This window comes from Psittacula echo (assembly GCF_963264785.1).
Source record: "Psittacula echo genome assembly, chromosome: 4".
In the NCBI taxonomy this organism is placed as follows: domain Eukaryota; kingdom Metazoa; phylum Chordata; class Aves; order Psittaciformes; family Psittacidae; genus Psittacula; species Psittacula echo.
The window spans coordinates 86890651-86905160 of NC_137738.1; the positions used below are offsets into that span (position 1 = coordinate 86890651).

A 14510-nucleotide genomic window follows, 5' to 3' on the forward strand; every position below is an offset into this window, starting at 1 on the left:
AGATGAGAAGAGTGGCAGAGCACATGGGTAAATATGTTAGCTGGGTTCTAGGAAAAGAAACTGGAGGTCAGAGAGATAAATGGGTTCTTTCTTTCCTGCTCTTTACATTTGTAGCACCTTCTACTTGAATTAGCTAATGCCTCTAGTGAATGGTGAGATGCACCCATTTATAGTTTGTTATTCTTATCCCTAATTATCACACATTTTATAAAAATATAAATAACAAAAAAGTAAGCTGGGTTCCATCTCAAGAGGTGTTTCTTGTTGTCCTCTGAGAATATATTGGATAAGTCAGGTCTCGACAAGCCCTATCCATTGTAGCTGATTGTAAGTCAGACAATAAATACAAAAAGAAGTCGTTCTTGCGGTGAGCTCAGCAAATTCTGAGGAAATCAAAAGCATTCCACTGTGCTTATGGCACAAAGAACACAACAGCAAGGGCATATTTAGTGGAGAGAATGAGACAAAAATTACCAGGTAAGTGACAAACTGTACAAGCATTTTGTTTAAAAAAGGAACTCTGCAGCATTCTGTCTTTAAAGCCGGGTTTGAGCCTCTGGGATATATATCTCGATGCTGTCTGCACGTTCTGTAGCTGAATTCTGCCGGAAAGAGGCTGCTCTCTTAGCAGCCATTAGCCGTCTTCTAGCTTCTTGTCGTTGTCTGTCCGGTAGGTCCAGAGATTTTTCTCTTGTGATAGGGAATTTTCCTTTTGGGGGCTTCTTTGGTACAGGAGGAGGAACCTTTCTTTCTTCCTGCAACAGGGTATTAAAATTGAGGGTGAACTGTGTGCAGAAGGTACTGTCAGTAGAGCATGCAAATCAAAGACATGAAATGCAAAATACTGGTTACATACATCAAGCATGCTCAAGTTGTGCTCTCCAATCATCTGACTAATGGATTACATGAATAGCTATCTACACTAGAGACACTGACAACACCCTGTTGTTTCAGCAGCCATCACAAATTCTGCAGTCCTGTGCCTTCTAAAAGACTTCTACTGGCCTCGCAGGTATCGGGCACATGCAATCTACATACCTCCCTTTCATAAGAATTTGTTTATGTTTAGCTGACACATTATTACATCCATTATAAACAGAAACACACACTGGCTCTCCAATAAGAATTCAGCGCATCTGTGTGGTCTGATCAAATGAAAAGACTGTCTAAGATTAGCAGGACAGCATGTTTAATTAAATTAATCATACTGAGTTTAGGCTCAGCTGGATATGAGATAGCAGCTGTGTATTAGTTTAGTCTCCTCCATGAACTGCTGAATGGAAACATGCAAGCACCAACCAGAGAGGGAACATTGGACTAATTGTCCTGCTTGCCAGCCTGGACCATTTAAAAGAAAATTATAGTGAAGAATTATCAAATTATAAAGTGAGAGTCAGTAGATTTTGGTGCCAAAGTAGCTGTAAATTGCTCTGTAGATTTTAAATGAAGAATTGTTTTGAAGTATGAAATTGATATTTTACTCCATTTAGACTGTGAAATATGAAATAAGGGCCTCAAAATAAATAATGTAGAATCACATGTATAATCGTACAATAGTTTTCGTAGGAAAGGACGTCTGAAGGTGATCTTGTACAACCCGCATTCAAAACCCACTTGAAATTAGATGCAACTTCGAAGTTAAAGCAGGTTTTTCAACATGATATTTAATACTGAACTGAATAGCTCCGAAGATGGAGACTCCACAACTTCACGTATATAGTATTGTTATTATGAGTGATTGCTCTGTTATATCACTTCTTAAAGTAATAGCAATAGTCCAGAGTATGGGCTGTTCCTTATGGAGAACACAGTTAATTTGATGCACAGCAGGATTCAAATAATACAAAAATTGAACTGATTCACCTATGGTTTACACTGTTCAGTGTTTGGTTGCTTTTTTGTTGGGTTTTTTTTTTGTTGTTGGTTTTTTTTTGTTGTTTTTTTTTTTTTTAAACTAATTCTGAGTCTGTTGCCAAAATGCTTTAGCCAAGACTAAATAACTAATGTTATTTAAGAACAGAGTTCTACATTCTCATCTCAACAGGAACAGTGCAGCTGCCTAAGATGCTATTCCCCATGACAGCCATCTCTTCCAGCATTAATTTTCTGTGTTTCCTGTTTTCAGACAGGAACATAACAGCTCCATTCCTGCTGTCCCATCATTTTTTTTTCTTTTTTTTCCTCTTCACTTTTAGTAATTTCCCTCTTAGGAACATCACTGTTGCTGTCACTATAATAATTTCTGACTTCCAGTTGTCACTAGTAAGCAAGAGTTGCAAACTCACCATCCACCAACCCGTTGGCTGAAAATTAAAATCCAAGAGGAGCATGAAGAAATGAAAGAGTTGTCAAAATGCCTCCTAATTCCTCCCAAACCAAACAAGTATTCACCTGAGGCCAACAGTACTGACTCAAACCAAATGCTGTCTTCATCTGACTGATAAAATAATCAGGAAGGATAGTGGGATAATCAAGGTGAGGGGCTGAGCTCTAGAAAGGGGGAAGACAGTTTCAGAATTACATTGCTTTTGTAGGCATATGCCACCTTTGGTTTGTAAGCATCGTGGCTGGGGTGTCTCCCGGGTGGTGGAGTTTTAGGGCAGACGTGCAGGAACGACTCTGTGTCCCCCAGCCTTTGTGGGCCAAGACTTAGTATGACTTTGTCCTATGTTTTGCCACATACTTTTAACGCAGTCCTGTTCTAGTATCAGTTGTGTCGTGCAGGCAGGATTAAACACTGTAGTGCTCGTATTTGAGCTGCCCCAAATGTAGAACAGTTCTGAGTTTAGCTTGATTGGATTCTTTGGCTGTTGTCCTCAGTCTGAATTAATCAGGACATATTTAAGTTCTAGTCTTTAGAATGCAAATCCAAGTAATTTGAACAAAAGTGTTATGGAGTAAACTAACTTAGCAAAACCATTTTATTTGTTACACAATTCAGCTCATCATTGTTAAAAAGAAAAAAAACCTCACACCTGATGAAGGTTTCCATGTATAAATCGGGCCATACCAATTAGATACTTTCTGGAGTTAGAAACCTATTGTATTCACTGTTGTATTTAAGACAAGGAGACTGCAGGACTACAAATAGGGAGTAAACGGTATTGTCCATGGTCTGCTTACCTTCCTTTCAGGTGATTCTATTATTTTCCATTCATTGAGTTTCAAGTGGTGCAGTTCATCAAACTTCATGCTGACGTCTTCAATTGAGAGCTGCAATAAGTCCCAGAAACCTGCTAGGTCCTGGGAAGTTGGCCTCGGCATGGCACTCGGGTCCTGTCACAAAGGAGACAATCTGAATAAACCAGAAGGCTTTAAACAACGTGCTTTGAGGCAGCAAAGGCATCATGCCAGATTACATTGCTACAGTGCTGCTCAGTGCTAAGTCTACAAGCACTTTACAGCCTGGAGCTGTGACTGGAAAGTTGCGCCTCCTACACAGCCCAAAAATGATTGAGTTGGATGTCTTACGAGAGCATTCCTGATTCCATGTAGCACGGGAAGCTTTGTAGCACCATATGCTGTGCTGACCTGCATTGCTAAATAGGAGCAAGCTGAGAGCCTCTTCCTGCTGATTATTAAAGGAAAAGGGAACGTGGTTCATATTCTAGCCAGGCTTAAGTTTTTCCAGTTAAAAATTGCATTCATGGTAGCTGATCAGAAGGTAAAATAATGCCACGAAGAAGCAGTCAGCTTATGCTGAATTCAATGTTTACAATGTTTTGCATTTTCAAATGTATACATAAGGCATGGAATTTTGATGGAGGATGGTAGACTTTTGTTCTCCAGAGAGTCAAATCATGCTCAGGCACTGGGAAGCACTACACACAGGCACTGCAATTAAGTGGCGCTATGTGCACAAGACTTAATGGAACAAACAGTGGTGGTAACAATTAGCAAGGTGATCCTCCATTTGACCATTAACCTGGTATGAGTTCTGGATAAAAAGACAATTTTGTATGCAGACTCATAACCCTATGCTCTGTATTGGTACTTGTTCAAGAAGACAGCTTTGTCATTTTAATGAAATAGGGCTTAACTGGTAAACACCTCTGTGAAGATGATGGAGAAATGTCTCTTCCCTTTCAGTGCAGAAGGGAGCCATTAAGGTGTCTACAGAATGGATGGCGTCAAAATCAGGCCAAAGGTACTCTGTATCTCCCCTTTTCTGAGTGAAAGCTGTAATGACTGTTTTACTATGTTAGAAACACTGGTGTTATTGCTGAAGCAAGGCTCTGTGCCCCATCTTTCACAAATCTAGTGGACAGAGAAGGATTTTAGATATTCAGAACAACTCCACATAGTTGCCTAAAACCTGGGAGGTAAGTCAGCATTTCTGTTGAATTTCTGCCTTGAATATAAGGGTCTTAAACTAGGACTTGCTACTCAAACTGGGGTTTGCAGATGCCACGGTGGGAGCTGAGTAGTTTGGAGCTGGGCACTACAACATGAAGTGTGACCCATACCTAAACCCTTTCAGGAATCTGGGCCAAGAAGCAGCCTAAAAACCTATCCACTTAGAAGTCTTCTTCACTAGAAGAACGTCTCCTTTTCTTAGGAAGCTTCAGGGACTCAGCAGATCTGTCCATACAGATTATAAGAGACTTCTGGGAAACATGGTACATCTCTAGATTAGAGTTCACCAAAAACAACTTACTTGGGTAGATCCCAATTTGCTCCATATCCATTTAAAATTTATGTCAGTGTATTAGTTACTCTACAGAGGTCAATATCTCAGGCTTCAGAAACTGACTTCCTGTGTGAAATCTGCCAGGATAGTCCTATGGCAATATATCTTACATTGCAATCTGTTCTCTCCAGCCTGGTCTTCCCATTTCTTCTCCCCAGTTTCCTCTAAACAGCCATAAAATTATGCCACTCATTGAAATGTCATTGCCTTCTGAATCAAAGCTAATTGCTTTCCTGTACCTCTGTTCACCCCTCTCTCCTCATTGTGTTTGGGAAGATCGCAGCCTTCAGCAAAGCTGCTTGCAAAGGAGTGTGCCATGCATTGCGTGGACACAAGAGGGCTGCCTCCTGCTGCTGTTTCTTATGGATCCGCAGTCCATGGGTAAATGCTGGCACAAATGATTACTATTACAGCTAACTAAGTTTTGAAAAGATTGGCTTAAACCAGTTCCTTCTCAGAAGCTGCTAAGTTATTTGTATCTTCTTTGGAATTCGGCTCTGCAGCCCTCCTTCTGAAGGAAGCCTAAAGTGCTTAAAGCCTAGCAGTACCTAGCGGGTGCTTGAGCTGCTCTTTTTTTGCCCAGAACCATGAAATACTGAGCGATGATCTCACGAGCTGAGCAGGATCTGTGCTGACTAGAGCGTATGAAGGAGGACATGCAAAGCAAAAACAGGGTGTTACAGGAGATAATGTGAATAATGCAGAAGGGAGTAGTTATTAATCAATGATTTTTTTTCTCCAGCAGTTAGTGGAACAGTATGCTGCAGGAGATAGCCAGCCAGATTCTTAAAAACAACTTCATCAAAGCTTATATTTCTATGGATTTACCCTAAGTGAAAATCTTTGGTAAGAGATCCTAAACCAGAGCATAATCAAATGTGTCACTGGAAGATCCCATGACACTTCAGAAAAAGTCCATAGGTGATGGGCGAGTTTCCTGGTTAAATTTCAGTATAAGTATATTCCTCTTCCTAAACTACTGCTGCATTTTGAATTGGCGTAAGTAAACACCATTGTTCTTTTTCCTACTTTTATGCTTATTGCTGTTGAACAGTGTTAGAGAAACTGCTGTGTGGTAGCCCTGTAAGTGCTAGATATTTTCAAATGGGGGGAAAGGTGCTATCTGGCAACGCTACTGTGGGGCACAGAGATGCTGCCTTAGGAGCATATGGAAAGCTTGCTGTGGATACTCACTAAGTGACTAACAACAAACTCAACCATTAGTCACAGGAAGAAAAGCCTCAAAACATGAATGAGATAGAAGTCTAGTTCTGCAGTTGCTGCTTTCTGCAGAGCCCATTGCTGATTTAATGAAGCTAAGGAATATTCAGAGCCTACATCTTCAGAGTAGGATAAAGCTGCTGTTATGGAGTTCAGAGGTTTATTATCCAAATAAGAATGACAGAAATAAAATCTTGCCAGTTTTTTTGTCATGTTGTCTGCAAAGCTGTAGATTTTTCGATGTGCTCCTATTGCTTTTGCAGTAATGAATTGTTCGCACTTCCAAACCTCTGACAGCCGTGCTGAGCAGGAGCTGCCCTTGTTACTACAGTAATGCTCTTGAGCACAAGTGCTGGACCCACTTGAAGATAAATGAAGTGGAGTGGAGGTTAGGCTCTCCATATCTTAGTTTGCATAGCTTAATCAATCAGGTAATGGAGGGCACTTTGAAATTCGCAGTGAGAAACTTCTAGACATTGATGAAGATTTCCTACTTTCGCTATGAAACAAATAACTAGATAGAGAGCAGACATGATGTATTTCATATTTCAAATGTGGTCATCTCCTGCTTGCCTGACTTTGCATATTTCCTCTGTCATTCTGTAACAGCTATTAAAATTCTTGTTTTGACAGAGTCTTTGAAGTGGATAATTGGATTCTTTCCTAATGAGGACCATATATCTTACCATTTTCTATCAGAGAGTAGGACATTTTTGGCATTACTTTCTCAGTAATATTTGATTGCATTTTCAGGAATTCTGGATGTTTAATTTTGTGGGTGGAAAGTAACAAGTAGGTTTATGAAGAATTAAATATTTTGCCTTAAGAAGTTATGTGGCAAATACTAACATGTAAAGAAATGTATCTAACCAGACATAGAGGTCATGTCTGCTATCATGCAAGTGACAGAATTCAGCCCTTTTAATACCTAATGGTGTAAGGGCAGGCAAAAATGAAAGTTACACTTGATTTCCAAGTAAGCCAAAGAAAGGTGCTCTACCACTAGCTGTAGTTAGATGAATTACGTTCTTCTGTTGATTAGTATCATCTTGCCACAATGAGTGTATCAGTGATGGCTGCTGTCATATTAATGAAGATAACATTTAGAATTGAATTAGTCTCTAATGAACTTCTAGAACAATAGCAGTTAACTTTCACAAGGAATAGACTGTATCTGTTCCTTTAGCCCTAGGATATCTTATGCATAATTGGCAATGCAAATTATGAAACCCAATTCTATTAACATTATCTATATTCCTGTTTCCAAGATCAGTCCTATTTTCAGATAGGTAGAAAGCTGGAACACGCATTCTCCCCTAATTTGCTATTTTACTGTTCTCCACTTACTGCAGTGCTAAAATTTTCTCCTTCATTACCAGAAATACAGCTACTATTTTAGGTACTGCAAAAATAAGCCACAATATTATGCTTCAGAAAATTTGCATTTGTTCCTTTCTCTTTTTTTTTTTTTTTTTTTTTTTTAAACAAAGACAGAAAAAAGTAAAAGACAAAACAGCCAGGCTGAAATTCTGAAATTATGTGTTTGTTTTGGAAAAATAGATATAAAAAAATCCTAACAGCATACTTTAAATTAAAAAACCAAAAAGGAGCAGTAAGACAAAATTTGAGACATGAAAAAAATGACATTTCAGAATGCTACTGTTTGGGTACACTACATGTGTTTTTATTGTTGCCTTTGATGTAAAAATATTAAATTCTAAAATTTAGTTATGTTCTGTGGAATATCTATGAACGGATAGCATCAAACTCTTCAAGAATGTCCAGACACGGTGACTTACCAGATTTTGCTGACAAAGCCAATAAAATTGCTGGAATTTCTGAGACATGAGGAGCTGAGCACTTCCAACAGCACTGCGGATCTTACCTAGGACTAAGCATACAGACAAATTATTACCAATAGAGGTTTTTGGCAGTAAATGCAAAATGCAGATCAAAAAATATGTAGTTTAAATTACTGTTTATTTTATAAGGGAAGTAAATACCTGGTTTTGTTGCTTGCTATTATATATAAAATGCTTCTGAAAAAGATGGAGATATAGGAAAGCTCTTACTCTTTGGAAAAAGATAGAGATATAGGAAAGGCACCTTGCTCTTTGGCAATAACAAATGATATATTAATGTCAGAACAGCTAAGACTGTATTTACTTAAGGAAGCAGAAAAGGGAATATAGACAGATCCCTGAAGTGAGCATACATTCATGTTTTTGAGAACAACCTTAAATTTCAAAGTAAATTACACTCTCTGCCCCTCCATTTACATTTGTTCATGTAAATTGAAAGCAGTTGAAATAGTCTTGCATCAAGAATCAGTCAGATGCCTGTTCCCTCCAATGTCAAAAAGTGTTTTACATGTACTTTAGATCTTCTAGTTCTGTAGTCACAAATGACTTCACTCAGTTGTGTGGATGATCCCTGGGTGAGCTCTGTTCTGGGGGTAAGGTTAATATATTACACTGTCACATAAGATATTCCTACCATAAGGATGAGTTCCTCAGAGGAATCATGTCTCTGAAATATGTCTTGGTACCCCCATCAGGAGTTACAGGTTGCCTACCCAGGGAAATACACAAAGTCCTAAGCATAGGAGCTTCCAACAAAGTAGGACACAAATGAGTGCTCCAGGACTTTGCTGGATCGTGATCAGCCCCCACAGTTCTTTGGGCTTTCCCTACTGTCAGTGTACTTGCAATTTACAGTGCGCCTAAACATTGGAGAAAGGGACCAAACTCATTTTTTTTGATTTTTCTTCCAAGAGTCATCTGTCTAAATCAACATTTCTGGATGCTCTATAATCAGCAATCCAAGCTCATCAGCTCTGCCATGTTAGGCGCTTACTTTTAGATGAGCTGAATCTCTTACTGGAGATGCCTGTTTCATTCTATTGGCTGGAGTGCCTAAAGGGAGTGGCTTATCCTTAGGAAACTAACTCCTCCTAGACTCCCACATTTGCTGGAATAATTACCATACTTTCGTAGGTAGCAATATACTTTCGTACACCTCCTTCCTACATGTACTTTCCTACACTTCCTTTCTTCCACATCCATCTCTAAGCTGAAAAAAGCAAAACTTTAAAAAGCATTATACGATGGGGTTTCAATGGAAGATTGATTTTATCTGGAGAACTTCCAGATCTTTAAACAATGCTTAGGGTAAAGATTGAGAGAGGCAGAGGTAGGGGTGAGACAGGAATTACTCTGACATCTTTTAATTCAATTGGAAGAAAACAAATTGATAATTGAAACAGGATGCAGAGGGTGGAATGAAGATACAGCTAGCACAGCAGAATGGATCTGCAGCCTGTGATACAGAAGACATTAAAATCTGGCAGGGCTTAACATTTTGTTGTTATTTAGAATAAGTATAGGAGGGGACTGAATGGCATATGGAAACAGTAGTTCTGTTAGAGGTATTAAGTTTTTATTTTGCTTTCCTCTAAACTAGTGAAACATCTGCTTAACCACAGGTTGCAGCAGGAGATAAGCTTTAGGCACAGAAGGTTTAGGCTCAAGTTCTGTAGAAACACACAGACTGTAACTTTCAAAACACATGTTAATATGTAGAGCTGTGGTTCTCAAATTCTATTCAATTTTCTGTTAGACAAACAGTACAGCCGCACCGCATCATTAAATTAAACAGCAGTATGCCTAAGTCATCAGTCCCATGTGTCACCTGTTTGTGAAAGGGTTAAGTTGTTCAGGGCTGAGTGAGTAATTCACTGGGGTTTGGTTTTGCTTTGCTTTGCTGGCCAACTGGAATAAAGCATTTTAATTGGTTTGAGGTTTTTGATCACTAAGCTCTTTGCTTTCTTCTACAGAGTTATTGGTATATGGAAAGCAATGGTTTGGGTGTTAAAACCTGAACAAGCATACAAAAATCTAAATAATAATAATAACAAATGTTTCATTCTATCTGAAACAAATTGCTTTAATTTGGTTTTCAGCATTTTTAATAAAGGCAAAGACTTAAGTGGCAAATAGCCTTGTATTCCACTTTCCCCTTGGTGCTCTGTAGCTCAGGACATAAAATGAACTCCCAGCGTGGGGTCTGAGTTCCTTCTTTGCTAGGATGGGGAATTGTGCTGTAGCAGATCCCTGACATTGCGCGTTCCACACTGTGTTCAACAGTTCACTGGGCAGAGAGTGAGGATGATTCTGCAGGCTGATGATTGTAGTGCTTGTTTCAGAGTGAGAAAAGTTCATTTTTAGTATCCTCCACTGAATTTTATAGTCCATAGCTCAAATGCATAGCCTGAGTAAAAGGCAGTGGTTTTTGCTCAACTGCAGAAAAGTCAGTCTTGACAGAATTAACATATGACTGATAATTTTTGGTGAATCGCACAGTTACCCCAACCCCCATATTAAATAAACATTTGCTTTATCTTCATTATCCTGAAGGATAATGTCAACAAACCCTGGTGATTTAAAGCACAGTCAGACCAGATGAGACTTTGACTGGCAATGCAGCATCTTGGTGTGATCATAGAATCATAGAATAGTTAGGGTTGGAAAGGACCTTAAGATCATCTATTTCCAACCCCCTGCCATGGGCAAGGACACCCCACACTAAACCATGTCACCCAAGGCTCTGTCCAACCTGGCCTCAAATACCAACAGGTGTGTGATGCACATCAGTTGGGGATGTAAGAGTAGTTCTGGGCTACTTGCATGTGTCACTGAGTCACAGCAGTTAATACACATATATAATTACAGCCCGACCATTTACTAAAGATCTTTTTCCACTTCAATAAGTAAATCAGATGTAATAAAACATAGAAGTTACAATCTCTCATATTCATGCTACTCTGCTTTGCTGTAATTAAATTGAAGTATTAAAACACTTCAACTCATAATCTTTAGCACAATGTTAATAGACAGCCAAAGCCTTGTTATTAATTTCATGCATTGGGGAATTATTCTGATGAGTGCAGATTGATTATCTCCATGAAAGAATGATGAATGTTAGAGGCTGGAGAGATTGAGATGTTTGGTAATGCCTAGAAGAATTTGCTTGTAAATAAATGAGGATAAAATCTACCAACACACATAAATATATATAAATTTCATATAATCCATATCCTCCCTCCATTAAGGTAATGTTGTATTTACTTGAATGTGAGGAGAGTCACACAACAATCATTCTGCTCCCTGCAGCGTATGAAACACTCCATTTTTGTTGTGCGGTCCTGTATGGCCTGGACTCTGAAGACGTACAAAACCCTGCCCATGACTTCAGTAGAAGCAGACTCAGGATTTATATGCTGCATAGAGATTTTGTAAATTGCCTGTATGCAACATGCACAATTAATGCAATGGTGTCTCTTCCCCTTCAATAAGTGTATTACAAAATTTCAAGTAATATATATGTGTTGTATTGGTTATGGAATGCTACAAAATCTTGTAATTGAAAATGGTTTCTTATCACAAAGGTAGAGTAAGGAAAACTAGATCTATGTTGATGAAACCAAGATTATAGTCTGGTGCTGTAACTCTATTCTTGACAGGTTAAAAGCTTTGCTCAATTGTGCCACTGCTGCACCAGCAATAAGAAACTACTAACAATAAATCTGCTTCTGGCATTCATTACTGCTTATTTAAATGACGTGTTTTAATTTAAATTTTCATTCTATTTGATTGTTCCATTTTTTTCTATACTGTTAAATAAATTGCTCCACAAACAATCGGAGTATATGTGCCTGGAAAAAATATTGAAACTGGCAGTCATTTGTTTATCCTCCTAGCTCAAAGCAGGGCATAATATTTGGCTAATCTCTAAACCTAAATTAGTAATCTTCAGAAATATATGTCTTACTATCAACACAGCAAGTAGGTGTAATAATAAATGCATAACATTCAGAGTGAGATGACATTTTAGGATGGCACAGCTACAGGTTTGCAGTGCTCTGGAGGGCAGGTCAGGCAATGGAGTCCTTGCACACCAAATGGGACTTGGTGCAGATTTTCTTTTTACCTCAATGGATCTGAGATCAAAGAGAAGAAAATTTGAGTAGAGCAATACAAATGTTAGGAGACATTGTCGGATTCCACACTATGGAACTTTAAAGACTGTTTCAGGGCAATTAAGACATTCTACAGTCATTCACAACATTCCAAATATAAATTTCAGTAGTTCCTGACGGACAGGTTTGCGAAAAGCATTAGGAAATTATGTCAGTCACTTCTCTTTGGTTAAAGGATCACTTATATTTGGTCAGATACCTAAGAAAGCTTCTATGGATGACTGATGAAAATACTAAAATTAGTTGTAGGCTTTTTTTGGGGAGGGGGTTGGGTTTTTTTTCAAAGCATGGGAGATTTAACTCTCTGTTTTCTGTTACTGTTTGGCTCTGTTAGTAAAGCCCTTGCAATACAGTGGAAATATTAGCCAAAGGATTACCAAGATAAAATACAGAATCCACAAAATGAAGGGGTAAGTGGAGAGAAGGGGGATATTTTGAGCTCCCACTCTGATGCCGTTTTTCCCCTGCTAGAGTTCACTTTACTATGCCAGCTATTCCAGTAGAGCTCCTGACCATAATGCAGATGATACCAGCCAAATATCTTTCTGCTGGCATACTTTATACTATAGCTATTTTTTTTTTTTTTTTCACCTATCTTAGGATTTTAACGTAAGAGTAAACTGTGTGGCTGTTCTCCCTTTGAATTACGTACTGAAATACTTCAGTGGCCAAGCATGTGGCATTCAGAAGCCCAGGATGTCTCCTGCTTCTCTCTGCTAGAGGTTGCCTACAAGTTATGAGCAGGCACTGCGGCTCCCCGGGCTTGCCTGCTCTCCCCCTCCCTGCTCTCCTCACAGAGCTCACAGACAGGTGTCAGAGTCCTGGCCCTTTTGGTCTTCAATAGCTTTGTGACAATTGAGAATGTTTTTCTCATCATCACTGATATGCCAGTAACAGCCAAACACAATTTTCAGGGTGTAAAACCGAAACTCCAGTCAGCACTCTTGAGAAACACGTATCTTTGCTTGAAGGCACCCTGCTAGTGCAAATCATTGGATGACTTACCCCTGGAACAGTTACAGCCACATATATGTTTTACATATCTATATATGTTATAATAAATACTGACAACACAAATAACTGCCCCCCCCAACAATATATGAACTCTGCAAAGGCTCCAAAGTACAATTCATGCCACCTGACCAAATAAGCAAATTCTGTGAAAAAGATGTTATTTTTGATGTAAAGATTATCTTCTCCTTTCCTAAGACCTGATGAGCGAAGGTCTTAAAACAACATTATGGGAGAAAAGCTACAGTGAAAGAAAAAATCAATACAACAATCAGACAGCTTTCTGTGATCTCAGGGCTATTGTGTTAACTCAAAAAAATGAAATTGTTTTCTAAGATGCAGCTCTATTTTAACTCTTCCCATGATTAAAACAAAATGGAAATTGTATCATAAAGACAGCCTTCTCCTAAGGGATGCAAAGCTATATTTGGTCTTCAGGTACAATTAATATAACCAGGCCAAAAATAAATGATTCAGCATCAACAATGACAGTTTGAATGTGCAAACTTTGCTGTGAAGTGCTTTGGGAATAGTAGCTCCTGTGGAAGATGGGAAAACATATTCAGTTGCTTCTCTCTCCACCATTTGCGTGTATTTTCTTCAGGGAACTGCCAAATGCTTAAATATGTCAAGATACATTTCATGCTGGGATATTGTTAAACTTCAGTTTTAGTGGATACATACCTTTCAACCTCCATAGCTCAAACTGGGGATACAAAATATGTCAAAAGGAAAAAAAAATTCACACTGAAATTTTAAAATGCTGTGAAACATATTCCCTTGGTGAAAATAATTCTTTGATAACTTAATTTTACTTGATATAAGCTATATTAGGTTTATATTAGGGATCCCATTTCAAAGGCAATGTAATTTGGAGATTATTTGAGGAAGACCTCTAGAAATGAGTCACATCAAACAGAAAATCAGAAGTCTGGGCATCACTTTTGACAATCAGCTGAAGACAAACTTCTGGTTTTGCATATGCTATATAGACCTATTCTATAATAATTTCTTTAATCTCTTAGGGAAGTCAAAATGTTGCCCCAAACACAAGCAATTAACCCATTTTGGTTAGTTTAAAAAGGGAATTTCAAGGGCCCATTTCCATTGTGTTTCAGTAACTGTGTATCAAGGAATTGCTCTTTTTCTCTTACAGAGTAGAGTCACCCTGCAAATGGGGAAACATAAAATCCTGATATTAAGTTTTGTTTTCTGACTGAAATGTTCCAGGTTAAAAAGGTGTCACTAACTCCAAATATCAATAAAAATTACCAAAGTCAATTTGTCTTCATGTCCTCCTGTACAATTTACTGAAAAATTCCTTTCTAATTTCCATTTCCCCATGCAGCAAGGTGTTTCAGACTATTTCTGGAGTGCAAGAACATAGCTTCACATGATGGGAGGGAGGGTTCTGCATCTTGGAATGGGTAGTCAGCTAAAACCAGCTCCTCCAGGTTTTCCTAACGTAGTACAGTGTCATATTCCATAACACAACTAACTCCCTCACTGTGCCTCCCAGTGAGGAAAGAGTACTGACATGAGAGACACATT

General features: G+C 38.6%; 1 protein-coding gene across 1 annotated transcript in view; it reads right to left on the reverse strand.

Annotated features, from left to right (window-relative positions):
• Positions 1 to 536: 536 nt before the first annotated feature.
• DLGAP2 (DLG associated protein 2) overlaps positions 537 to 14510 on the reverse strand; it is a gene marked incomplete at its 3' end in the record, with an annotated part of 84812 nt that continues 70838 nt past the window's right edge. Inside the window, exons 8-10 of the mRNA XM_080614742.1 lie at positions 7711 to 7802; positions 3124 to 3276; positions 537 to 755 (exon numbers count right to left, since the gene is read on the reverse strand). Coding sequence (XP_080470868.1) covers positions 537 to 755; positions 3124 to 3276; positions 7711 to 7802 — 464 coding nt within the window. The remainder of the gene's footprint in view (positions 756 to 3123; positions 3277 to 7710; positions 7803 to 14510) is intronic.